Here is a 27,923-nt window from a genome sequence, read left to right as displayed (position 1 = left end):
AGTTCAGTAGATTTTTACATATTAGTGGATTCAAGGGATATGAGGTTACAGCTTAAAAATAGCCCATGTTCTCAGTGAATGTGAAAAGGGCACAGGTTACCTAATTTCAGTTTTACATTTTTTTTTTCAGGCTTACTATAAAATCCTTTTCTATACGAATATACCATAATACTGATTTTATTTCACATTGTAATAGTACTTTTAAATAAACATTTGTATGATATTTATATATTGGTGTTTCTTTTTTTTTAATCATCCAGACTGCTCACTGAGACTCTATGGCTCTTCTTGCACAGGATTTGGCTTTAGAGATTCTGACCTTAACATTGATATTCAATTTCCAGCTCATGTAAGTTGTTATAGATTTGGGGGGAAAAAAACTTATACATACACGCACACACACTTATACACGCGTGCGTGCACACACACACACACACACACACACACACACACACACGCACAATCAGATTTTAAATACCTGTAAACTGTTAAAGTTTGGACAATATAACATTAGTAGCATTCCTTAGTATTTAACCGTTTGAATCTTAAATTCTTCATTTGCAAAATATGCACACAATTTCAGATCTGCACTTCATCTGATATATTTTGTGAATTTCTGATTCTGTAAGGCAGGCTTGCCTTGTCACCAAAACATGGGCTTCTGATCTCAGTTACAGAGTCTAACAGCATATACAATGGTGCTAGAAAGTTTGTGAACCCTGTAGAATTTTCTCTATTTCTGCATAAATATGACCAAAATGTGATCAGATCTTCATGTAAGTCCTAATTAAACCAGATAAAGAAAAAAATAAATAATAACACAAAAGCATTATACTTGTTCATTTATTCATTGAGGAAAAAATGATCCAATATTACATATATTTGTTGGAAAATGTGAATTTCTGGAGTAATGCCTTCTACAAAAGCTATTTGGAGTCAAGTGTTTCAGTCAATGAGATGAGATTGGAGGTGTCTGTTGTAGAGGTGCCTGCCCTATCAAAAAGACACTCAAAGTTAGGTTACTCAAAACACCTGCTCTTTTCAAGTAAGATCTGTTTATGTGCACCATGCCCAGATCAAAACAGATCAAAACTTTCAGAAGTCCTTGGAAGAAAAATTGTAGAGATACAAGAAGCTGGAAAAGGCTACCAAAGTATTTCTAAAGATCTAAGTGTTCATCAGTCCACAGTAAGAGAAATTGTCTACAAATGGGGAAAGCTCAGTACTGTTGCTACTCTCCCTAGGAGTGGGCATCTGCAAAGATGACACCAAGAACACAATGTGCAATGCTGAAGGAGGTGAAAAAGAACCCAAGGGTAACAGCAAAAGTCCTGCAGAAATCTCTAGAACTTGCTCAAGTCTCTGTTCATGTGTCCACTATAAGGAAAAACACTGAAGAAGAATGGAGTTCATGGAAGGATACGACAGAGGAAACCACTGCTCTCCAAAAAAAAACATTTCCTGCATGTCTGAAGTTAGCAAAAGACCACCTGGATGTTGTACATCATTTCTTGGACAATATGTGGACAGATGAGATAAAAGTTGAACTTTTTAGCAGAAATGCACATTGTTATGTTTGGAGGAAAAAGGGCACTGCACACCAACACCAATACCTCATCTCAACTGTGAAGCATGGTGAGAGGAGCATCATGGTTTGGGACTGCTTTGCTGCAGCAGGGCCTGGACAGCATGCAATTGTTGAGGGAACAATGAATTCAAAATTGTATCAAGTCCTTTTATAGGAGAATGTCTGGATAGTTGTCTATCACCTGAAGCTTAATGGAAGTTGAATAATGTAACAAGACAATGATCTGAAAGACAAGAATAAATCAAAAGCACAGAATGGTTTATAAAGAAGTTGTGTTTTGGAATGGCCGAGTCAAAGTCCTGATGTTAGTCCTATAGAAATGTTGTGGAAGGACCTGAAGCAAGCAGTTCGTGGAAGGAAACCCACCAACATCTCAGAGTTGAAGCAGTTTTGAAAGGAGGAATGGCCTAAAATTTCTCCAAGCCAATGCGTGGAACTGATCAACAGTTACTGGAAATGTTTGGTTGAAGTTATTGCTGTACAAGGTGTCACAGCTTCTCACGAGCCTGTGACAACTTTGAACTTACAATCAGCACCAAAAAGACCAAAGTTATATACTAGCTCACACCTGGAAAGCCCTACCAGGAACCACACATCTCAGTAAAGGGGCAGAAGCTACTGGCAGTCGACAGCCTTATTTATCTGGGCAGTACTCTATCATCTGATGCAGAGATCAGCAAAAGAATTGCCAAAGCCAGTGCCGCCTTTGGGAGACTCCGTGAGAATGTATGGGAGCGGAGAGGACTCAGCCTTACCACCAAGTTGAAGGTCTACTGAGCAGTGGTTCTCACCACCCTCCTCTATGCCAGCGAGACCTGGACTGTCTACAGCAGACACGCTAAACAGCTCAATCACTTCCACTTGAGCTGCCTCCGCAGACTTCTCCACGTACGATGGCAGGGCAAAGTTCCAGACACGGAGGTCCTGGAGCGGGCTAGCACCCACAGCGTCTACACCCTCCTACAGAAAACCCAAGCCAGATGGGCTGGCCATGTCGGCAGGATGTCTGATAGTCGACTACCAAAACAGCTGCTGTATGGAGAGCTGAGCCAGAGCAAGCGCTCAGTTGGAGGGCAGAAGAAACGTTTTAAAGACTGCCTCAAAGTGTCCCTCAAAGACCTCTACATCAATCCCAGTAGCTGGGAATCACTTGCTCTGGACCGCCCAACCTGGTGGAGCAGGACCACTAAAGGAGCGTATGCAGCAAAAATCAGACGCACCGCAGCGGCTCAGAGGAAACGCGCTGCGCGCAAGGCTCGAGCTACCTCCACTTCCACTGCAGCACCTACCCTCATGTGTCCCACATGTGGGCGAGCTTTCAGGGCCTGGATTGGCTTCACCAGTCACCTCCGGAATCACAGTCACAAACCCTCCACCTGACAGAAGTCATGGTCGTCTTCGATTCTGAAGGACGAACAACAACACAAGGGGTCACATGAGTACTGAAAACAAAGACTCGTACATTTTCCAACAAATACATGTAATATTGGAACGTTTTTCTTAATAAATGAACAAGTATAATCTTAAGTCATATTTAAGCAGAAATAGAGAAAATTCTACAGGGTTCACAAACTTTCTAGCACCACTATATGTTTAATAGATAGCAGGGATTGTTTGTTTTTCCAAAGTTGAGTTTATTGGCATATGCACAAATGCAACAAAAGACTTAGTTGTTGCAGCTGTATTAGCCTTGTGTCAAACATTTTACATTCACTCACTTGCTCCACACACCTATTTATAATCTATATTTAATCTCCCTTAAAAACAGTTCTGCCAGGATTCAAACTGCACACACATATATATAAATAAAAAAAACAAAAGCTGTGATCATCTACAATTTTGGAATAACTTTAAAAAAAAATGAATAGTTTTGATTAAATCCTGTAAAGTTCACAAAAAATGAAGACATTTAATATGTAGCTACAACTGCCTTAGGACTAGTATATTGCAAACACATATAAAAGTTATAGTTGCAAACAGCCAGATGTTTTTAAAAATTGGAGTAATAGCACAATTTTTAAATAATGTAAACAAACAAGAAAGTAGCGTTTGTTTGAAAACATTATAAATGAATTTGTTTCATAAGTTAGATTTTTTTTGTTCCTCAGATGAATCAACCAGATGTGCTGGTGCAAGTTCAGGAAAGCCTCAGGAATAGCAGTAAGTTTTTCAAATTATGTGGGATTCAGTTTTTCATGCATAATTAGCCTGTACTGTCTTTAAGGCCCTCTTTATTCTAGACGTTGCCTCATGTAATACAAGAATGTAACTACAATTATGCAGTCAGTTTGCATCTCAATTTTTGAAATGATTTTACTCACATTTTGCCTCAAAGCAGACAGATATTAAAATATGAAAATATTAAAATATTAATACATTTTAATTTAAATTTAATTAAAATATTAATAAAGCAAACAGATATTAAAATTGGCGACACCACTCTTGCTGCTCGGGGTGCACGCAGCCTCTATAATGGTTCGCTGCAAAACAAACGCTGAATGCTATTTTCGCTTTTTGCCCTTTTTCGTAAAACCAAAAATCTTCTTCGGATTTCTTTCTGTTCCAATCAGGTGCTAATGTAGGTCTTTCGTGAAGGTGAAGTGGCGTAAAGCGAACTTTCAAAAAGCGGGGGATACCTGTACCTGTACAGCCCTGAGCTGTTCAGATTAGTTTAGTTGTGGCTTGATTCAAAAGTATTAACCCTCTGAGCCAATCCTTCTAACCCCATCGCTTCCAATGATGAGCAGAAAGAATAGTAATAATAGACAGAAGAATTGTTAAATAGATTTTTTTGCTCTTCCCAAATTTATTCAGTTTCTTTCATTGATGTTGAGGCGGAGTTCCATGCCAGAGTGCCTGTCATACTATGCAGAGACAAGCAAAGGTACGTTGGTACTTTTTCTTCAGCTGAATGTACAGTAATTACCATATGTAACGTGCATTGAGATTTTTATAAAAGATGAAACAACCATTGTTTGCTAGTTAATCTGAATATTTTTCAACATATCAAATATTAAGCTAACTTCATTTCCTTTTAACATTTTGGTGTATTTAATCCTTTTTTACCCCCATCCTCTCCCCCTGCCCTCTGAAATGAGGGTTTAACATAGAAACTTATAAATTTTGAGCTGATACGTAGGAAGACTCACGATCAGTGACAGTACATAATTTCTTCTCTTGTTCATGATTAAATGTCACAGCACATGATAAGCAATTAACTGATAGGAGAGGGGATAAAAGCACACGGCTGCATTATTTCCCTTAACCGGTACCAGTCTTAATACAGTATATTTATGCTTGCAATTTAAACAGATATAAAAATCCACACTCTTGCATTCGTTGCAATATTTCATGGGATTAAAAGAAATATTCCAGTTGATTTTGATTCATTTTTGTTTATGAACATAACCTTTTTAAATTCAATGTAATTTCCTTCACTTGTACAAATTTACAATTTATTAGTGTTAATGATTTTCCTGCATTGTTATAAACTTATTTAGCTTAATAGTAGCTGTTTAATAAGTTGATGTGCACTTTCTCAGTTTCCTTTACAGTGGAGAATCAAAATCTGTGACATATGTGTTGATCTTTTGAGATATTATACCTGTGAATCTTTGTTCTTTTGAAGTGTCATACAAGAAAGTAGAAACATTAAAAAATTGTCATGCTTTTAGCAATAAATGTCAATTTTTATATTTTTCAGTAAAAGGCTGTTTTAAATTTTAAACAACAACACACACAAAATGCTGGTAGAACACAGCAGGCTAGGCAGCATCTATAGGGAGAAGCACTGTCGACGTTTTGGGCCGAGACCCTTCCAGGACTAACCAAATGTTTTGAGGATTTCAGACAGTAAATTATCAGCCCTGCTGATAAGCAAACTCCTTTCCATTGAGCTAGAGTATATCTTTGTGTGTTCTTGGGAAGTGTGAATGCTGAAGAAATTGTGGAGGCATTAGCAGCAATCTTTCAAAATTCATTAGAACCTAGAAGGGTTTCAGAGCACTGGAAAATTGCAGATACCACTCCACCCTATAAGAAGGAAGAAAGGCAAAAGACAGGAAATTAGAGACAAGTTAGCCTAGTAGTTGGCAAGATGTTAGAGTCCTTTATTAAGGATGAGGTTTCGGGGAAGTTGGTGACACATGATAAAATGGGTTGAAGTGAGCATGTTTTCCTTAAGGAGAAATCTTTCCTGACAAATCTGTTGGAATTCTTTGAAAAAATAACAGGTGGGATAGACAAAAGCGAGTCAGTGGATGTTGCTTGCTTTTATTTTTAAAAGGCCTTTTTCAAGGTGCTGCACATGAGGCTGCTAAACAAGATAGGAGCCCCTGGTGTTACAGGAAAGACTTGTATGGATAAAAGCAAAGCAAATGCTAGAGGAACTGAACAGGCCAGGCAGCATCATGGATTTCTAGCAAATGCAGATTTTCTCTCGTATAGGTAAAAGACTGGCTGACTGGCAGGAGACAAAGAGTAGATAAGGTCCTTTTCATCTTAATGTTAATCATATGAATGATAGAATTGATGACTTTGAGGCCAGATTTGTAGATGATAAAAGATTGGTGGAGAGGCAGGTAGTGTTGAGGAAGCAGGGGGTCTGCAGAAGGTCTTGGACAGATTAGGAGATGGAATAATAGTAGAAAATAGTATCAAAATGCACTTTGATAGAAGGAATAAAGGTGTTGACTATTTTTCAAAATGGGTATTGAATTTAGTAATCGGCAATGCAATTACTTTTGGGATTCTGGGTGCAAGATCCCCTGAAGGTCAACTTGTAGGTTGAATCGGTAGTAAGGAAGGCAAATACAGTGTTAGCATTCATTTCATGAGAAGGTAAGAGCAAGAATCAAATGCTGGAGGCTTTATAAGGCATTAGTTAAGTGGTGGTATGGAGATGTGTCTCTACCAAAGAAGGTGTAAGGTGCTTCTTCCCTCTGCTAACCTGCAGGTCTCCCGTGGGCAAGATGATTTACCTACTTAGCCCCCTAATCAGGGTCACATGAAGTCATGGGAGCAGCTAGTAGCAGTCATGAGTAGCTGGTGCAGATCACGTCCTGGTTATATTGATGCCAGACAGACTATCTCTGAGTATTGATAATGGCTGGGGTCACCCGTCTTGTAAAGACACGGCACAGAAGAAGGCACTGGCAAACCACTTCTGTAGAAAAATTTGTCAAGAGCAATCATGGTCATGGATAGGCCATGATCGGCCAGGTAATACAACATGGCACATAATGGTGATGAAGTTAGACTACATCTGGAATATTGTGAGCAGATTTTGGCCCCATATCCTTAGAAAGGATGTTCTGGCATTGGAGAGGGTTCAGGGGAGCTGCACAAGAATGAAAAGTTTAATATATGAGGGGTGTTTAATGGCTCTGGCCCTGCACTCACTATAGTACAGAAACAATACTATAGTGAGTACAACCTGGAGTCCATGGACCCCTTACTTAATGGTATTGGCTGGGAACCACTATACTATAGACATTTGGTGGGAGAGGAGAGATGGATCTCATTGAAACCTATTGAATATTGAAAGGCCTAGATAGACTGGATATGCAGAGGTTGTCCAATTGCAGTGAATCTAGGACCTGAGGGCACAGCCTCAGAATTGAAGAACATCATGTTACAAAAGAGATGAGGAAGAATTTCTTTATCCACAGTGTGGTGAATCTGTGGAATCCATTTCCATAGACAACTGAGGAGGCTGAGTCATTGGGTATATTTAAAGTGGAGGTTGATAGGTTCTTGATTAGTCAGGGGCTCAAAGGTTGCAGGTAGAAAGTAGGTGAATGGGGTTGAGAGGGAAAATGAATCAGCCCTGATTGAATGATGGAGTAGAATCGATGGCTGAATGCCTGTGGACTACGATAGAGTATATGTGACCTTAACATTATCAAACAAAGATATAAGGAGACTAGTTATCTATTGAATTACAACATTAACTGCATCAAGAAATACTACTCTGTATAGATATTATGCTTCTGTAGTTGTATCCCTTTCTGTTGTAAAACAGAATGGATACCTTTCTTGTATTAAATAAAATCATCCTTTGTGAAGGTCATTGACTTTTTGCTGGGGATTCTGCATGTTAATAATCCTAATTGCTTCAAATTGACTTGCAAGCAAGCATCAGTCTTAAATCCTAATTGCAGAGAGCTGTCACTTAAAAGATATTACCAATTGGATGTGCCCCTGTGCCAAGTGTTTACAAGGGCACGTATGTCAGTCAGGATCACTATCCCAGTAAGACTCTCAGATTCAGTAGAATTGCAAATTGTATTGATACTCTTTATTCATGGATAGATCACAATTTCGTTGAATGGCCTGTTACAAAATTCCCTTATCAGTCTGCAACTGCAACAGGCAAATTGTGCAAGGCAAAGTGTTTCTGAAATATTGATGTCTTTATGATGTCAATATTCTAATGTCTGTTATATGCAGAATATAGCGAACAGAATCAGGGGTATTCCAATCGCAAACAAGAGAAAATCTGCAGATGCTGGCAATCCAAGCAACACACACAAAATGGTGGAGGAACTCAGCAGGCCAAGCAGCATCTATGGAAAAGAGTACTGTTGACATTTCAGGCCAAAGCCCTTCAGTAGGACTGGAGAAAAAAAGATGAATAGATTTAAAAGATAGGAATTTAAAATCTACTCTTTTTTTTTTCAGTCCTGCTGAAGGGTCTGGCCTGAAATGTCGACTGTACTCTTTTCCATAGATGCTGCTTGGCTTGCTGAGCATCAGGAGTATATTAGCCTTGTTCAGGGAAAAAAAGAGGCCATGTATTAATTAGTGTATAAACTTTTCTGAGAGCATTGTACAGTTGTGAATTAACCTATATAATTTTTTAATCTTCATCCTATACTCTTTTTCAGTGGCCTTTTATGTAAAGTAAGTGCAGGCAATGAAAATGCATGGCTCACAACTTGTCACTTAGCTGCCTTGGCAAAGTTTGAACCTTCTCTTACTCCACTGGTTATTGCCTTTAGGTCTTGGGCAAAGGTAAGAAATTCAGTTTTTATTCTGAAATTAAATAGTTATTAAGTACAAGTTTATATGTTTCATTGTCAGTACTTGTTAGCAATTTTATTCTTTATTTTGACAACTGCTTCTCCTTGAAACTTTGTATTTTGTTTGCTTTTGACTTCATTTTGAATAATATACCTCAGAGTAAGAATTTTCAGGTAACTGGCATATTTTTTATGTCAGTGGTTATGAAGTGGTCAAACCACTGAAATTAAATTTGAAATTAAAATTCAATAATAATCTCCATCATTAAAAACAATGCATGACATCGTCAGACTATGAATACCCAAATGATGGACATTTGTACACACAAACTAGCTCCCATTGTATTATTAAACTCAGAAGGCTGTGCATTTGATTACATCCATTCCTACAACCAACAGAACCACTTTTCCCTTACTCTCCAATTTTGGTGCTGGTAGTTATTATCTCATGCACTTTCAATTCCATTCAGTCTAATACTGTTACCATGTTGAATCTTTTTTAGATTTTTGATTTTTCAACTTGTAAGAATGGAACCTGTTTGTTACCTGGGGGAATCCTGTGATTTTTTTATGTATGTTATCATTCACATAATAGAACATTCCCAATGTTTTACTGAGAGATGAACAAAAGCAGGGTGAAAAGGAGAAGGGTAAGAAGTGAAGAGGGCAAATTCAACTTTGAAGAGAATGAGGTCGGATGGCATCTTGGAAATGACAGAATCAAGCTAATGGTGTCTTATATTGGGGAGTTTTGCTCAAACTAGAGAAAAGTGAATCTGATTTTTAGGAAATTGTAGACTGAGAATAAAACAGATGTTGCTAAACTGAATGGGAGTTTTAAATTTTTTTAATATTTTCATGATATAAGGATATACGTGATATTTCATGATATAAAGATATACATGTTGGCATTCATTTTATGGTTAACCTTGCATGTCAAGTATGTAGTTAAATTACAACTATAGAAAGGAGAAGTGAAAATGGTATGTATGTGGACTGTGAATCTTTTGAAATTTTCCAGTCCAGCTGACTGGTTACTCAGTCATTAACTCAAGGTGAATAATGATGTTTGATCTTGAAGGGAATCCAAAGGTATGGGGATCAGACAAGGAAGTGTTCTTGACATGGAGGATTAAACATGATCTCATTGAGTGGCAACAGGCTTCAAAGAACTACTAGTCAATTGTGTAGTTGATTTTTTACTGTAGGTTTTACTGTAAAGAGGAGGATCAATACCTACATATTTAGAAACTGTTGCTCAACCAAATGGAAAACTGAATGAAAGATGAACTCAGGGCCGAAGAACAATTTACATAAAGTATTTTTCTATCATTACAGCAATCAGCTGGTTTTAAACTATCAGATTTTGCATTCATTGCATGGCTAGGATCTTTAGAGTTTTTGCTGTAATTTTTTAAAATGTGTTGCATATATCACACCAAAACAACTTCCAATTACCATTATAGTGAAAACTGAATTGTGCAGTCCTGATACTATAGTTAATAACCATGTATCCAGCAAGACAACAAATTTATCCAGTAGTCTTTTATTCCTTTCTAGAGATGGGTGAATAAAAATGTTGAAGATCTATTGAGAAAATGCTTACCATCTGGTCTTGCCCTGTATGCCATTTTGCCACATCAAAGAGCAATATTTTATAGGAGATTTATGATTAAAATTGTACAATTAGTCTATAAACAGGAATGAAGGGGCAGGTGTAGAGATTATTTTCAGGCTGGGAGATAATTTACAATGGCTTTTCATAAATGTCATGTTTTTCTGATTCTGTTTCAAGTCAAAAGTGAAGCAAGCTTATAACTGATTTGAAACTTGAACTTAAAGTTTGGTAAGATGTTTAAATGAGAAATGCAATGAGTGGTGTTCAATTTATAAAAGTAGGATATGACTGAAGAAATGCTTTTGGGAAGCTTAACATGGAAATACTGCATTTCCTGAATTATGATTCCTGTGTTTTAGTGAGCAGGGAAATCTTGGTAACTCCTTAAAGGTGGATAGTAGGTTGGTAAATTGATGTACAGAGATATGTTAATTGTTTTTGCATATAAAGGCTTTCATTTAAAAAAAATGTAAATAGAATATCATGAAGCAGCTTAAGAAAGCTACACTCTTCAGCAAAGATAGCACCAAGATGGCAGCAATAAGTAGCTACTCTTTGTATGAAGCTCCGATGGGATTCATCAGATATTCCTGTTTAGGACTACAATAGCTGAAATCCACAGTCACAACCATGGGTACTCCAGTAAGCAACATCATCTTTTTTTTTAAAAAAAAGCAAACAAACTTACTCCTGACATCTCTGTACCTGCTTTCAAGTGCCTACTTCCAACTCGCTGCAATTTGCCTATCACCACAATAGGTCTACAGCAGGTGCAAGCTCACTCGCTCTCCACTCAGCCTTGGGTCACTTGGACAATAGCAATACCTACTGCTTGCTGTTTATTGATTGCTGTTGACCATTCAATGCAATCATCTTCTCAGTACCATTTAACACGCTCCAGAAGTCCTCTGCAACTGAATCTTTCACTTCTTTGTCGGGAGACTACAGTCAGTGAGAGTTGGAAATAATATCCGCTCCTCTCTGACAATCAACACTGGTGCACCTCAAAGATGTGTACTTAGCCCACTGCCCTACTCTCTCTACACCCATCTGTGTGGTTAGGCACAGCTCAAGCACCATCTATAAATTTGCTGATGACACAACTATTGTTGGCAGAAGTTCATTTGGTGATGAGGAGGTGTATAGGAGTGAGATGGATCAGCTAGTTGAGTAGTATCACAATGACAACCAAGGAATTGATAGTGGCCTTCAGGAAGGGGAAATTGAGGGAACATACATCAGCCCTCATTGAGGGATCTGCAATGGAAAGGCTAAGCATTTTCATGTTCCTGGGTGCCAACTTATCTGAGGATCTATCCTGGGTCCAACATATTGATAAATTTACAAAGAAGGCATGACAGCGGCTATATTAGGAGATTTGGTGATGTCACCAAAGACTCTTGCAATGAGCATTACAACTGGTTGTATCACTGTCTGGTATGGAGGGGCCTCTGCACAAGATCGGAAAATGCTGCAGAAAGTTGTAAATTCAGTCAGCCATCATGGACAGTAGCCTTCCGAACATTGTGGTCACCTTCAAACGGCGATGTCCCAAAAGGTGATATTTATCATTAAGGAACCCCATCACCTAGGGCATTCCCTCTTCTCTTTGCTAGAGGAGGATACACAGGAGCCTGAAGATAGATATTCAAGGTTTCAGGAACAGATTCCTATCCACCATCAGATTTCTGACTGAACAATGATATTATGTACACTAACTTGCTTTTTATTTTACTCTTTTTGCATTTATTTAATTTGTATGTATTTCTTACTGTAATTTATTCTAATTGTAATGTACAGCTTCTGGAAAAAATGTCACAACATGTGCCAGTGATGTTAAGCCTGATTCTGATTCAGTATTCTTAACTTTGACAAACAGATGGTTGAGAAGTGACCTGAGAACTTTTCAGGATGAAGTGAGGTTTTGATGTAGCAGTCTGTATTAAACTTCTTGGTAACTGGAGTAATAACAGGCTTCATAAGTTTAAAATCACCTGCCAAATATCTAGATGGGAGATTACAAATTTCTCTGTTTCGACTAAGGTTGCAGGGGTTTATGAACCTCTACCTATAATGATGAAAGTTGAAGAAATAATTGAAGAATAGCTGTTTTATAAGGTCACATGTAAAAAGAACATGGAACTTTCAAAGAACAGCTCAGACATGGTGGGCTAAATAGGTTCCTTCTCTGCACTGTTTAACTGATTTTATAATAACCTAGGACTTAATAAAAAATCAAACCAACTTCTTAATGTTTTCAGCTTTGTCATCTTGATTGCCCAGAAGAAGGAGGGATGCCACCCTATGCTTTTGCTTTAATGGTAATATTCTTTCTTCAACAAAGGACAGAATGTGTGCTACCTGTGTATCTTGGATTATGGGTAAGATATCTGCTTGAGTTTTATTATTTCCTATTTGCTCCTCTGGTACTTAATTACTGCCTGTTACACTGCTGGTGTTTAGGGCAGCAATGAAGGTCCTAACTGTCGTTTGCCACTCCATTGTAGAATGACTCTCCATTGCTGTTTCTGTTACAGTTTTGTTTGACCAGTCAGGGTTGTTGTCCCTGAGCTGAACCCCCAAACCTGAAGGACTGGTGGAACACCCTTAGTCTAGCCTCTACCCTTTAACCAGTTTTGCATAGATGTCCATACCAGGAGCCAAAGCATAAAAACCTGAATCCAACAACATAGCCCTCCAGACCATTGAGGCACACAAACATCCGAACCACGACAAAGTTGTGGTCCTCTTGGAGGATTGCTTCTCTGGCGAATCAACATAATTACAAGAAACATTTGATATATGGAAATAAGTGCTGTATTAATGTCTAATTTGATTCATTTTATCTTCTATTTAAAGAGTGCTGTATAAATATATTTTCAGGGCAATCCAGCCTGTGCTTTTTAAAGGAAAAAAAAACTGGTCCTGTGTGGTGCACTAAAATTTGGACATTCATTATAATTGTTGGTAGGGTTTTTGGAATGTAGAAGCACCATAATAATTATTTAATAGAAATTGTTTATCTTTTTTTAAAGATTGAAGGATTTATGATGGATAACTTGACCGACTTCTATCTTAAAAGAGTAGAAAACAATGAGGTTATCTGGGCATTTAAATCAAGTGAGGGTGATGTTTCATATGAAGGGAAGGTATGTTTCTCTGGCGTAAATGGATTTCATTAATTTTATTCTGGCAAACAATCAAATTGTTGACTGTTTTATCGAACATGTTCCCTTTTGTAGGTTCCACTTGTCTTTGATCAACAAAGTTCTCTACCTGTAGGACAGCTGTGGCTTGAACTACTTCGATTTTATGCAATTGAATTTACATTGACTTATTTCGTTATTAATATACGCATCGGAGAACCACTTTCTCGAGAAGCTAAAGACTGGCCCAACAGGAGAATTGCCGTGGAAGGTCTGCATAGAAATACAAATTTTGAAGTTCTTTATGAGCCTAAACATAGTTTTTCCTTCACATTATTACCAGTTCCCAGCTCTCCCATAAAAATGGAATTGGTAGGAAATGTAAATTTCTTGTACTGTTATATGGCTTTCAGACATGTCTGTGAAAGAAAAGAAATGATTAATTATATAACATACGTTTCTGTAAATTGTTGCTCTGTACAAAAGAATAGTTAGGATGGTACTTTTAATGTATGTTAAATGGTAGACTGGTCCTAACTGAGTACTCCAGGTGTGGTTAGAAATGCACCATTTGGAGCTCCTAACTCTTCTGTGATGGCTAATTTCATATTTACCTTTTCCCCTTACTTATCAGAAACCTGCTAAATGTGGATTTAAAATTAAAATATAACCTATTGTTCACTTAAATAAAAATACCCTGTATATGGGACCTCTGTGGAGGCAGAGACCAGGTAAGGACTCTTACTCCCATAATCTGTCTGATCAGAAGCTAGTTGACATTCGGTCCTGAACCAGTTGTGCTTGCCTATTCAAGGCGTCAGTAGTTGCCACCTCTTGTTACATGTAGTAATTACTTTGAAAATAGTGGGAATTGGGGGGCATGATTAGTATTTATTTCTGGACCTGTATATTATGTTGGTTTTGCTAAAGACTGGCATGAGCAGCTTTGAATGGAGGAATTTTGTTCAAAGGTTCATTTATTGTCAAAGTATACAACTCTGAAGTTCTTCTCCAGATAGCTGCAAAACCAAGAAAGAAAACAACAGCAGCATGATTATCAACCCCCAAATCCCCCTCCTCCCCACACACAAAGTTCAAAGTAAATTTATTATCAAAGTACATACATATATATCACCATATACATTCCTGAGATTCTTGTGTGCATTCACAGTAACTACAAAAGAAACACAGTAGAATCAGTTAAAAACTGCACACAAAGAAAGACGGACAAGCAAAAGACAACATATTGTGCAAATACAAAAGGAGGAGAAAATAAAATAAGTACCAAATATTGAGAACATGAGTTGTAGACTCCTGGACAGTGGTTGTTGAATCAGTTCGGTGTTGAGATGAGTGAAGTTATCAATTCTGATTCAGGAGTCTGATGGTTGAGGTGTATGACCGACAGCTCCTGTACCTTTGTTCTGATGGCAGAAGTGAGAAGAGAGTGTGGCCTGATGGTGGGAGTCCTTGATGATGGATACTGCTGCTCTGATGCAGTGCTCCTTGAGGTTGCACTCGGTGGTGGGGAGAGCTTTACCTGTGATGGACTGGGTTGTAAATTGTAGGTTTTCCTTTGGTGTTTCCATACCAGGCTGTGTTGTAACCAGTCAGTATACTCTCCACCGTGCATCTATCAAAGTTTGTCAGAGTTTTAGATTACTTGCCAAATCTTTGCAAACTTCTAAAGTCGTGGCACTCCCATGCCATCATTGTAATGCTGCACCCACATTAGATCCTCTGAAATGATCCTCTCCAGCTCTGATCCCTTCAGGATTGGCTTATGGACCTTCAGTTTCTCTTTCCTATAATCAACATGCATCTCTTTGCTAGTGTTGAGTAAGAGGTGTGGTTGTGGCACCACTCGACAATGTTCAGTCTCTCTCCTACATGCTGATTCATCACCACCTTTGATTCAGCCCACACCAATGATGTTGTCAGCAAACTTAAATATGGCATTGGAGTTGTACTTCGTTAGTCTCATCGTCATAAGTATAATACGATTAGAGCAGAGGGCTAAGAACATAGTTTTAATTGTGGAAGAGATGTTGTTGCCGAGTCAAATTGATGGGTGTCTTAAGTGTAGAAATCAGGGATCCAGTTGCAGGAGGAGCATTAAGACCTAGGTTTTGGAGCTTATTGATAAGTGGTTTTTTCAGTGTTGAACGTAGAGCTGTAGTGCAAACAGGGTCTTTGGCAAGATACCCATCTAAGCTTTTCATATTTACCTGTGTTTGGCTCATATCCCTCTAATGGGAAATATTCATTAATACCTTGCCTATCTCCTGTAGCACAGCACATAGATGTCCAATTTGGACTTTGAGAAGGCTTTCTTTTCCCCCTACCTAAATGTAATAATCTCAGTCTACAAAAAACTTATTTAACGTTGTATAACGGATACAGTGTTATTTTATGAAAAATTGTAATTGTGTACTTTTCTCTAGATCCATACGCTGTAAAGAGGAATGTTGCACGTACCTTAAGTAGTCAAATGGTATTTGACTATTTCATTCATTGTTTGCGAGCAACATACAAGTACTTTGCAATACCTCGATACAAGTCAGCAAGATTCAACAAAAGAAACAATGAAAAAATTGTTTCTAAAGCAGAGTCTGCTTTTATGGCACACCAGCAGGATTTGCTTGACTGTTGTACTTCAGCGGTGAAGCTACCAGAAATGACAACTGCCAGTTCAGCAGAACTTCCTAATGGAGAATGGCAACAGATCCACGATGGTGCTCCATGTAATGATAGTGAAAAACTACCTTTGAAAAATTCCTACAGAAATTCCGAAACATTACAAGAGTGTGAGGGTGAAAGCATCACAGAGGAGGAGATGATACCTGAAATGCAAAAGTTCAGAATCACTGGAGATAACTTATCGGAAGGTGATGAAAATCAATCAGAAAGTGAAGGTAAAGATGGTAATGAACTCTTGGAAAGTGCAAATCATAAAGAACTGTTTAATATATCTGGACAACAGAAAGACAATTCAACACTTGCTGGCAGGATATTAAATGAAGATAGATTTGCACAGTCATTAGAAGCAGATAATGAGATCTCCAGTGATGATGAAATTGAGTCTTGTGTGAAACACAGAATTTGTTACAGAGATCATTTTAATTCAGAAAGTCTTTCAGATTCTGAGAGTTTTCTGAATTCTCAGAATATAGAAGGTGCTGATGTTGACATTGAAGATTCTAATCAACTGGAAATGAAAGTTGATGAAGTCACATTAAATGAAGTTAGAGAAAGCTCTGACAGTACCGAGGAACTGCACAGTTTCTCTAAAAAGGCAATGCAGCATGAGAAAAGGACTTCAAACAGGAATGAAGAGGATGAAGAGGAAGATGACATCGATATTGATGAGTTGGATCTGAATATCACACCTCGAGCTCATCTTGACAGTCTTACAGCTGAAGAGGAATTTGTGACTTTATCAACAGAGTCTAGTGAGGAAGATAATCAGTCTGAAGAAGATGAAATAATTGAATTGCGAAACTGGGAAGAACATGTACTTAGAAGTCATAGTGATGTGACTTCTCAAGCAAACAAACATGCTCCAAGCAAGATTGAAAAGCAGGAAGCTCAAAATGAAAAACACAAGGAAGTTACTGTTGGAAAGACTGACCCTACCTTGCATGGATGTGAATCACAGATTGAGGACAACATGCTTTATGTATTCAGTAAATTGTCCTTTACAAAGGGAAAGGTAATGACATCTATAGATTTTTATTGTTCTCAAAACTGCTGTATTCTAATCACAACTTGAAATTAATCACATCAGAGGAGTTAGAACATGGAAAATAATTTGGATAAACCTTCACCATTTGGTTAAGCTTAGTATAAACTATGCTGAAGTAGCAGTGTAAAATATTTGTCTAAAAGACTGTCAACTTTCTCCTAAATAGGCATCTATAATTGTGTGCAGCTTATGCAAGCGAGAAGGTCACTTAAAGCATGATTGTCCAGAAGACTTCAAAAAAGTTGATCTTGATCCGTTGCCGCAAATGACACCAAAATTTCTGGAAGAACTTAACAGAGTTTGTATCCAGTGTTTCTGTAAGTATATAATATTTTGTTTATTCCCCACATTTTGAAATATTTTCAAAATTTTAAAAATCAGATTGTCATTTAAAAAATGTTCCATTTTAAAGTTGTGCACCATTATTTTTGTTGTACTACCATCATCCTGTAACAGGTCTACTTGTTTATTGTGGATAAATAATTCATGGAAGTAATCTTCATATTTTAAGTTGCCACAATTTTGTGTGTGAAAAGCATTATCTCTTGTTTTATTTCTCGTACAGTAGGAAGTCAAGTCCATACCACTCTCAGAATAATCCCAGTCCCCTGTTTACTTCTCTCTTTCTTTCAGCTTTTCCCTTAACCTCTTCTCTACCCCTGTGACCGCAACTCTTGCCCACCCCACATCTCCTATTATCCATCTTCACTGGGGCATTTTAACGAACAGCCATTTCATCTAGAGAAATGGCAGGAAACTGGAGCAGCCAGCACACAGCCATGTGGTCTAAGGGTGAATATGCAAACACCATAGGTTGCAATTGAACCTGGGTTGCCAGAGCTGGAGGCAAGTTTACCATGCTATCAAAATGTTGTCACCCTCCTTCAAAATAAGCCAGCATTAACTCTGAACTGAATGACCACCTCCTATTGAATAACAATTGTATAATTCTAAAGCCAGAGTACAGTCCTCACAAATTGCCTATTGTATGTAAGATCTTTAATTTCGTAGTGCCATTTAGCCTTCTGGATTGGCTTTGTATATCTGTTCTAATTGAGCATACTAATTTTATTTAAGAGAAAAAAAACTTGTACTGAAAAGTTCAGACTTTTGAACAGAATATAATATCCTAGGTAAAATACAAAGTCTGTCTAATAATTGAGATTAACTGAAAAGCTATATTGAAAAGCAATAAACATTAAGTTTAAGAATTAAATTTTATATCAGTTATGGTGATGATACTTAAAGCACTTGTCATGATGTGTGTTGGGCATCATCTCTGGCATTATGATTTGCATATTTAACCTTGAAATTCCAGGAGCAGCTGCCGGGAGTAACTTGCATTTTCTGAGGTAAGCTATAACTGTCTTCACCAAACGACTGCACTAAAATCAATGCAATGTGTCAACAAGTGTCTAGATTTGACAGAGAATCATAATGAGTTTAGTGTTTTTGGAAGGAAGTGAGTTTTTAATGGCATTATAATTGATACTTAAAATAATTCCTCTTTGGCCTTATTAAAAAAAAAACAAAATTTTATTAGAATTGTGTATAGTTGTCAAGATTTTTTTTTTGAAGAGGTTTATTTTTATTTTGTCTCTGTTTTTCATAAAACAGTCTTGCTTATTGTTCTTATTTAAATTATACACTGTGGTTTGGACAGATTATTTCAACAGTTAAGTACTTCATATTGTTAAATGCAACAAAAGCATCCATATAGTTTGACAAAATCTGATGTGATGATTCTTTAGTTAAGTGGTCTTGTTATCGCTTCCCTGCCCACTGAAACCATGTAGGAGGCCCTGCACTGGATCTAAAATTCCATTAAAGCAAGCCGTAGAGATAAGGGAACACACAAATAGCTAGACCTACTCTGCAAGTAGATTAAGAGTTTTACATGTTAGTAGTTAAATTGGAGAGGATTTTGCATGCATGGATGCTGAAAAAAGTTGAGTCCAAAAGTGGAAGTGGTATGATGAGTGACACAAGGAATATGTGATGTTAGCTGCTATAGAAAGTGGCAGGATAAAGATTATTGCTATGAATGTAGATGGCCAGCTTTGCACAGATGGAGATGTTTTAGGAAGATAGGAGAGCATCAAGTTTACTGCAGACAAGGCATGGGATGTTGATTTAAATCAGGAGTGCAAGGAGTCATTCGATATAATGCTAGAGATGGATATATCTGTAGCAAAATCTGAATGCATTGGGCAAGCAGCAGGTCAGAATGTTTAACAGTGTAATGCGGTTTTAAAGGCCACTGGAGTGGAGAAGTGATTAGGGTGCATTATCAAAGTGATTATTTTGATTGGAGTAAGCAAGTGAAAGTACACACTGACACTGCTTCCCTTTAATAAAATTTTCATAGTTTAAAAAAAAATGCGAAGTTGTAGATTGCAAGGGAATGTGTTCGATATAAATATAGCAAGGTATGTTTATCAACAGTTGATGGAAACATTTGTACATCCTGTGATTAGAGTAGGAAGTTTCACAAGTGAGAAAAATTAGTTTGTTGTTAAGGAGATAAGAAGTATCTCTGCTGGACAATACCTAGAGCCAAATGTCCTACTCAAAAAGTTACGTGATGCTAGGAATAATAAAGAAGTTAATGAACCTGATGCTGATAAATCCTTGGAACCACCTGATTTACCTAAGATATTTGAAAGAGGTAGCTATAAAGATAGAGGATTCTTTGGTTATCACACTCCAGAATTCAGTAGTTTCTGGGACACTTGAAAGTAGCAAGTGCAAACATTTCATTTTTTATAAAATAAGTGAAAAAATGGGGAACCATTGGCTTGATAATGGTGGTTGGAAAATATTAGTTTTGATAATAATGGATATGCTATCAGGCAGAGAATAATAGTGTATACGCAGAGCCAGTGCGCTCTTTCTGCTCCCATTAGCTATTTCACTGCAGAGTCTTGATCTGAACCTTTGGTTTCAGAATAGCTTTACTCTGTAGTAAACTGTCAGAAAAACAACACTTTTGTATAATCTAGTATTGCAGGTTGACCCTTTGATTGTAATGCTGTTACGGGTATAAGCTGCACTCAAAATATTGAACAGTAGACTATGGCAAAAGCCCTTCAGGCCAATATGTCAGCACTGATCATGATGCCAATTTAAACTAATTCTGTATGTGATCTGTATCCCTCTGTTTCCTGCTTGTTGATGTGCCTATCTAAATGGTTCTTAAATGTTATGGTCATAAATGCTTTGATAACTACCTGTGGCAGTGTGTTTGAGACACCAATCACTGTATATTTTTAAAAAAAAAACACAAACCAAAAAAATACAGTATTTGTATTTTCTCCCTCTTACCTTAAAAAGGTGCTGTCTAGTATTTGACGTTTCCATCCTGGGGAAAAAAGATTCTATCTTGTCTTTGCCTTTCATGATTTTATATACTTTGATCAGGTCACCCTTCAGCCTCTGATGCTCTAGACAAAACAATCCAAGTTTAAGGGACTTCTCCTTACCATTAATATTCCATAATCCAAGAAACATCCTGGTGAAATTCTGTGTATTCTCTGAAGCCTCTGCATCCTTCCTGTAATTAGACAATCAGAGCTGCACACACAATTCCAAATGTGGCCTAACTAAAGTTTTGTATTGCTTTTCTCATCATTGAAAATGAGTTGATCCCTAGCTTGACTGTGTGTTTAGAAAGAGGCATTAATCAACCTCACCTGTTTTAGTTGTAATTTTTCTTTATGAATGGGATGAATTTTATCAGCACCCTAAAATGTAAAGCAATAAGAACTTTATCCAAACAACATCTGTGCATTATAAGATCATAGTGACGATCATGATTTGTGAAAAATAATAGAAGATCTTTGTGTTTATGAGTTGTATCATTTTGCCAAGCAGGACTATCATTGGCTGAACATAATTTCCTCCCCAAAATAAGAAGAGTAAATGTTGATAGAACAATTGGATGTTTAAAAGGTATCAGGTGTGTAATGCACCTTTAATTGATAAACTGGAAGTTGAAAGATATTGCTCAAGGCATTAAATAATTAACTGAAACTAAATTTCTTCCTTTTTCATTGCAGCTGACTTTTCTCCAGATCGTCTGGAAATTCAAGCACGTGAGCACATTCTTGTGGATCTACAGTCGTTTATCAAGAGGGAACTTAATGGTATCATTTGTTTTATTCATTTATTCACAAAGTGCTATATATGAGGCAAATAATGTAATACAGGCCAAATTTCATCAGCAAATGTTTCAGTTAGTGGACTGGAATTGGGAAGCCTGATTCAGATAAGTTTCAATTACCCTTCAGAAAATATTAGGCAAAGCTGGAAAATATTATGAAATACAACTTTTAATGATATACCAGGAATCATAATGTTTGCTACAGTAAAAACATGTGATCTCATGAAAACTGTCAACCTTTTTAAAGACAACTGCTTTTAATTTTCTTGTCCGTTCTTTCTGGCTACTGACTCAAAGAGGAACGTTCAAAGCTTATTTCCATAAAGCACGTTGTTTTGAATGCTATAGGGCAATCCCAACACACGTTTGTCTTCAATCTCTGACATTGAGACTGATTGAAATGCAAAATTCTGGTGGTTTGTTGTCTGGATGTACTCCAGGACTCTCAGCAAAGAAGAAGATGAGGACACAATCATCCTACAAGAACCTGGTCATTGAGTGTGTATAGCATCTGCAAAAGCTTTTGTGCTTATAAAGATGGCTACATCTGACTTGTTCCTTTTGAAAACTGTGCCTTTCCAGTTTTCCAAATTCCCTTGATGAATGAGCTTACAAATTTGGCCCGTGCATATATTCTGAAGATGAGAATCCCTTCTTAGAATAAGACTTAGAAATTGGCTTTCAATCAAATAAAGCTCAGTTGAATTGTATTATTGAAGTGTGTTTATACTATTTAAAAGTAATGCTTGATGAATTTTGCTGAAAGCAGAAACTGTCCTCATTGTTTTGCATTATGCTTGACATCGTACAAGTAGAGTTTACTCTCAGTTTTCCAAGTATTATGAAAATTTAGTGCAATTTATTATTTTACAGCTAAGGCAAAACTCTGCTTGTTTGGGTCTTCCAAGAATGGGTTTGGTTTTAGGCAAAGTGATCTTGACATTTGTATGACGTTTGAAGACCGGGAAACAGCAGAGGTATGTTTATTACTGGTTTTCTTAAATTAAAAGTGCACTTATAATAGTTGCCTTGCTGAAAAGTTCTAATTTCCCCCTTAATGTTAAACTTTATCCTTTTTAAAGTTGAATTTTATTGATCTCTTCCAAAATTTTAAACTCTAGTATATCATTTTGAATGTTTGGATCTTCCAAAGAGAACAAGTCAAGCTTCACTAAACTTTGCTCAGAATTGATTTCTCACCATGAGGATAATGAAATTCATTGTGATGCCTCCCAAAGATGGATTGTGTTGACTCAGGAGTTAATTGGCCAGAAATTTAGACAGTTTTGATAGGTTGCGACCAGAGCATTGTCCAATAACGTTATATTTGGCTTTGTATTTTATTCTGCTAGTGTAACTTGAAATTTTTGTTTTATGTATTGTACTGCAGTGAAGCATTATCCAAAATATTTATAAGCTCTTGCTTTATTTGCATGTTGGGTAGCTGTCTATTTTAGATTTTGATTTCATGCTCTCTACTAATGACATTTACATCACAAAGCCAATTACCTGAATTGCTTTGCATTTTCTTATTATTTATTTTGGCTCATTAGCTGGTTGTTAATTGAACCTTTTACTACTTACATGACTCCACATAGCTCTTAATCCCTAATTTTGAATATCCGAGTACCGTGTTATTAACAGTTATGAAATAAAACATAAGAACATTAGCAAACTGAAAACTGATTTTGTTTAATAATGATATATGTAGATTTCCAGCGTCTGCAATTTTCTTGTGTTTATTGTTTAATATCTTGCAGGGATTAAATTGTATCAAGATCATTGAGAATTTGGCAAGAGTGCTCAGAAAGAATCCAGGTATTAAACCTCCTGTCAATATCATTTAAAGTGCTGTTTTCAATAAGCAAAGTTTATTCATCCATGTGAAAGAGCTCTGTATTAGAAAGTGAAATGTCTTTCATTTCATTGTAGCTAAATTTCTGTAGTTCAAGTGTAGTCTTGTCGGGTAATTAGAACAAATCTAATCTCACTTTGTTCCCCCAAATTGTATTGGATTGGGGCCAGAATCTCTATCTTAAATATATTAATGCAGAAATTGTTCATCAAATATTCTGTTCAAAACAAAAACAAAGGAATGAAACAAAGAAATGCCTTCATAGAATGTTCTTAGTGCTGTTAATGCTTGACATTGTCCTTTAAATTTGAACTCGTCAGTATGTTTATTACTTTTAAACTCTGGCACTTTATTCCAAAGGTTTCCCTCTTCCAAGCTGAATAGCGCAGCTTCTTTAAGCTCCCTAAATCTGGTCCCCTCACTTTGAAGTCTCAATACCATTAACTTGTTTGTATGTTGCCTCTGAGCAATTTGTAGTTCAGCTTTCTAAAAGCGTGCATCTTGCTAAAGTATGTCATTTGATAGTTCGAATGATCCTAGCCAATTAGGGATTCTACTTGCATGTTCATCTACAACCAGGAATCTCATCTCAGTCAATTGTACTTACCCATCACAGATACACTTGTGAACTAGACTGGTTGGTTACTGTAGGTGCTACTTGTTTTCTGCACTGTATTCTGTATAGTTCTAATATCTCTGCTTTTGATCAGTTTTAAATCACTGTTAGCTTTTTGGTACCTTTATCATTTATGATCATAATCACTTTGCTTGCCTTTTTGATACTGAGATCTAATTCCATTTTGTAACCCTAGATTTAAAGAACATTTTGCCCATTACAACTGCCAAAGTTCCAATTGTTAAGTTTCTCCATGTAAGAAGTGGCCTTGAAGGAGACATCAGTTTGTATAACATTCTGGTAAGAAATGTGACACTTCAATTACATGCTTATTATATTATTATATAGTCCTTTAAAGATTTAAATGCTATATTTTTGTTCATTTGATGTTTGGATATTCGTCAAAGACTATTAAATTAAAATAGAGCAAAGATAGTAAGTAGAATCTCTTACTATCCTTCCTTTCGGTTAGTCCTGACGAAGGGTCTCAGCCCGAAACGTCGACAGCGCTTCTCCCTGTAGATGCTGCTTAGCCTGCTGTGTTCTACCAGCCTTTTGAATTTCCAGCATCTGCAGATTTCCTCGTGTTTGCAAATTAAAATAGATTTGAGATTTTAATTATTTTCACCATTGGCATTATTTTAGGACAGAAACTAAGTTTGTGCATCTTTGTAGAATGTACATTCATATTTGCTATGTTTGAGGCAATCTTAATTGATTGCAGTCTCATTAACTTAATTGAACAAAACAAATGTATGTTCTTTCTGCAGGCCTTACACAACACTGGACTGTTAGATTGTTATGCAGCAATTGATAAAAGGGTGAAATATATAGGCTACACTATGAAGGTTTTCGCCAAGGTAACTTTTTTTTTGCATATCAGAACTGATTAAAATGTTATGAGGTTTTATAGATGGAGTTTTTAGACTTTATATCATTTAACATATCTGTGCTTTAAAATAGTTATTTAGTATAATATTCTGTGTAAATATTTTAAGTCCAATGCAAAAAAATTTCTAAAAACAAAAATAAGTGTCGGTGATAAGGCCGAAGCATTTGTGTCGCTAATTAGCAGAAGGCTATGGTCTAACAACTGCAAGAGAAGTTCAAAGGCTGAGTAGTTGACTTGCAGTTGATTAAATATCGTCAGCTTATCATCCAGGGAAAATAGTTAATTGGCTTTGAAAATATTAACTCCCTCATGCACAGAGCATTTTGCAGTGTTCACAATTTGCAAAATGCTCTGTAGTTATTCACTACTGCTGCTTGCCAGAATCATGACCTGTACTATTAGTACAAATAATCTACTGGCATCATTTATTCAATTGAAATAAATGTGTCAGCTCTATCATGGACAGTCCCAGGCCTGGCTGCGAATGGAGGAGGGTTGGGTATGGGGAGAAACCCCATCCTGTAAAAATTCAGCGGTACAGAAGTGCCAACAGAAGCTCAAAAGATCTCATCCCTGGGAGAGGAAGGATATGTTAAGGAGATGGGAAAACTTGGAAAGAGTGGCCCAGGACAGAAGACTCTGGTGATCTGCTGTTGGTGGCCTATGCCCCAATAAGGGAGTTGGGCTTAAGAAGAACTATGTTTCAGTGAGAAGGTCAAAGGATTTATGTGACTAATTATCAAGATGTTGTAGTTTAAGGACTACAACAGGTTCCTGATGCAAGCTTTCAACCCAAAATTCCTTTCCTCCTACAAATGCTGCTCAACCCATCAAGTTCCTTCTCATTTATTTTGCTTCAGGTTCCAGCAACTGCAGTCTCTTTGGTCTCCATTAATAAATTCTGACCATGCTAGTAATGCCCATATTCCATAAATATATAAGTGGAATCTGTGGACAATTGAATTGCATATTGTCTGCAGATCACCATTATATTTCTCTTGGAGCAACTGTTTTTGGTGTCAGAAGATGCATGTAATGTACAAGAAATCTTTTCTCATTTTATGTAGGTCTGCGATATTGGTGATGCATCGAGAGGCAGCTTGTCATCATATGCATATACTTTAATGGCACTTTACTACCTACAGCAACGGAAGCCACCAGTAATTCCTGTCCTCCAAGAGGTACATATAAATGAACTTATTTCTGAAAGGAGCAATTTTGTGTTTGCGTTTTAGACATTTTTTGCTACAAGCTGTTGTATGGGGAATGCACTTTGTTTATTGTAGGTGTCACTAGTTTTACTGTGTGAACATCTTGTATTTTTATATATTAGAGCAAAGCTGAATTGTGTATACAATAGGAATTCGTTAATATGTACAGGTTATTCTGGAAATACAGAACAGGTTAGTCAGTTGAGAAAGAAGTTGACATTTAAGGGGATAATATTTGAATGTAAGACACAAGTTGAATCTTAAGTAGGTATGAAGTCCAGATGAAGTGAAGAAAGAACTGTAATGCAGTAGTTTGCAAGAGAAATCACCAAACAAAAGAAATGATAAAGCAAGTTTTAAAAAAAATGGTAAGGTTAAACAGAGAAATGTTGGAAGCAGATGGCAAGCTTGGCAGCCTTAAGAGAGAAGAAGAGTGACTATTTCAGGCCAGTGACTGTTTTCCATAGATGCTGCCTGGCCTGTTGAGTTCCTCCAGCACTTTGTGTGTATCGCTTTGATTTCCAGTATCTACAAATTTTCTCTTGTTTGTACTTCTGTTAGGAAGCTGTTTTCCCAAGGCTATATTCAGATTTGGAAAAATTTAGTAGACTTAGGACTAGAGGTTGTCAGGATGAGAAGAACATACTTTACTAAAGTTCTAGGTGAATGGGCTCTAATGGTAATTTTGTAATCTAGTCCATTTATGTTTGGTCTTCCTAATTTGTAGGAAAGGCATTTAAGCAGCAAATAAAAGAAGTACAGTAAATTGCGGTTTCAGCTGGCACTGGGATATTTGGGTCTTGCAGCTTCCGTGCTTGCATGGAAAGGGAAGGGATTTTTAGGGGTGATTGGAGAGGGCATCTGAGTATTGTGGAATAAATTATTGTGGTTATGGGAAGAAGGGAAAGGAATAAAATTAGAAATGCTTTGAGATGTAACCATTACTGTCCATGGTGAAGGGGAATATTTTGTTTGAATAAGGTTAAGACATGAAAGACACTGGTCTGGAAGGCAGCTTGGGCAGATCTGATATGAAGGACACAGTAAAACTGAGAGAATTAAATTGAGTCCATGGGGAAAGCTGGGAAGATAGAAGATAGATAGGAGACTCCATGGATTTAAGACCATAGGACATAGGAGCAGAATTAGGCCATTTGGCCCATCGTCTGCTCCGTCACTCAATCATGGCTGATCCTTTTTTCCTATCTCATCCTCAGCCCCAGTTCCTGGCCTCCCCCTGACCTTTGATACCATGTCCAATCAGGAACCTTTCAATCTTTGCCTTAAATGCACCCAACAACCTGTGACCACAAATTCACCACCTTTGCCCAAAGAAATTTCTCCGCATCTCTATTTGGAAAGGGAGCCCCTCGATTCTGATGCTATAACCTCTTGTCTGAGACTCTCCCACCATGGGAAACCTCCTTTCTACATCCACTCTGTCTAGGCCTTTCAACATTTGAAAGGTTTCAATGAGATCCCCCCCCCCCCCCCCATCCCTCCGAATTCCAGCGAGTGCAGAGCCAGCGCCATCATATGTTCCTTGTATGATAACCTTTTCATTCCTGGAATAATCTGTGAACCTACTCTAGACCATCTCTAAAGCCAACACATCCTCTCCAAGATGGGTCGAAAACTGTTCACAATACTCAAGGTGAGGCCTCACCAGTGTCTTATGAAGCCTCAGCATCACATCCCTGCTCTTGTATTTTAGACCTCTTGAAATGAATGCCAACATGGCACCTGCCTTCCTCCCCACCAACTCAACCTGCAAGTTAACCTTCAGTTTGTTCTGCACAAGGACTCCCAAGTCCCTTTGCATCTCAGATTTCCGGATTTTCTCCCCATTTAGAAAACAGTCCGCACATTTATTTCTACTACCAAAGTATGTGACTATGCATTTTCCAACATAGTATTTCATCTGCCACTTTCTTGCCCATTCTCCTAATCTGTCTTTAAGTCCTCTGCATCCTATTTGCTTCCTCAACACTAATGGCAGATTTGATGAATGGCTAATCCCAGAATAAGAATGAGTCCATCTCTGATTATTCCCTCCTTCTCTTAGCTA

At 37.3% G+C, this 27,923-nt stretch overlaps 1 protein-coding gene across 5 annotated transcripts in view; it reads left to right on the top strand.

Moving 5' to 3' along the window:
- Positions 1 to 27,923, top strand: part of LOC132394100 (terminal uridylyltransferase 7-like) — a 61,936-nt gene that overhangs the window by 18,307 nt on the left and 15,706 nt on the right. For all 5 annotated transcript variants that reach the window (XR_009512174.1, XM_059969846.1, XM_059969844.1 and 2 more), the window contains exons 6-20: positions 261 to 349; positions 3,697 to 3,748; positions 4,403 to 4,472; positions 8,476 to 8,602; positions 12,490 to 12,609; positions 13,264 to 13,377; positions 13,471 to 13,645; positions 15,819 to 17,086; positions 17,286 to 17,436; positions 21,178 to 21,264; positions 22,155 to 22,258; positions 23,042 to 23,099; positions 23,949 to 24,052; positions 24,523 to 24,612; positions 25,712 to 25,825. Coding sequence is in view for 4 of the 5 variants with exons in the window: in XM_059969846.1 (XP_059825829.1) it covers positions 261 to 349; positions 3,697 to 3,748; positions 4,403 to 4,472; positions 8,476 to 8,602; positions 12,490 to 12,609; positions 13,264 to 13,377; positions 13,471 to 13,645; positions 15,819 to 17,086; positions 17,286 to 17,436; positions 21,178 to 21,264; positions 22,155 to 22,258; positions 23,042 to 23,099; positions 23,949 to 24,052; positions 24,523 to 24,612; positions 25,712 to 25,825 (2,723 nt within the window). In the remaining variant the exon portion in view is untranslated. The remainder of the gene's footprint in view (positions 1 to 260; positions 350 to 3,696; positions 3,749 to 4,402; positions 4,473 to 8,475; positions 8,603 to 12,489; positions 12,610 to 13,263; positions 13,378 to 13,470; positions 13,646 to 15,818; positions 17,087 to 17,285; positions 17,437 to 21,177; positions 21,265 to 22,154; positions 22,259 to 23,041; positions 23,100 to 23,948; positions 24,053 to 24,522; positions 24,613 to 25,711; positions 25,826 to 27,923) is intronic.

The sequence above is a fragment of the Hypanus sabinus genome, chromosome 5, assembly GCF_030144855.1.
Source record: "Hypanus sabinus isolate sHypSab1 chromosome 5, sHypSab1.hap1, whole genome shotgun sequence".
In the NCBI taxonomy this organism is placed as follows: Eukaryota; Metazoa; Chordata; class Chondrichthyes; order Myliobatiformes; family Dasyatidae; genus Hypanus; species Hypanus sabinus.
Note: the sequence above shows the minus strand (reverse complement) of the source record. Positions and strands in the feature narration are given on the sequence as shown.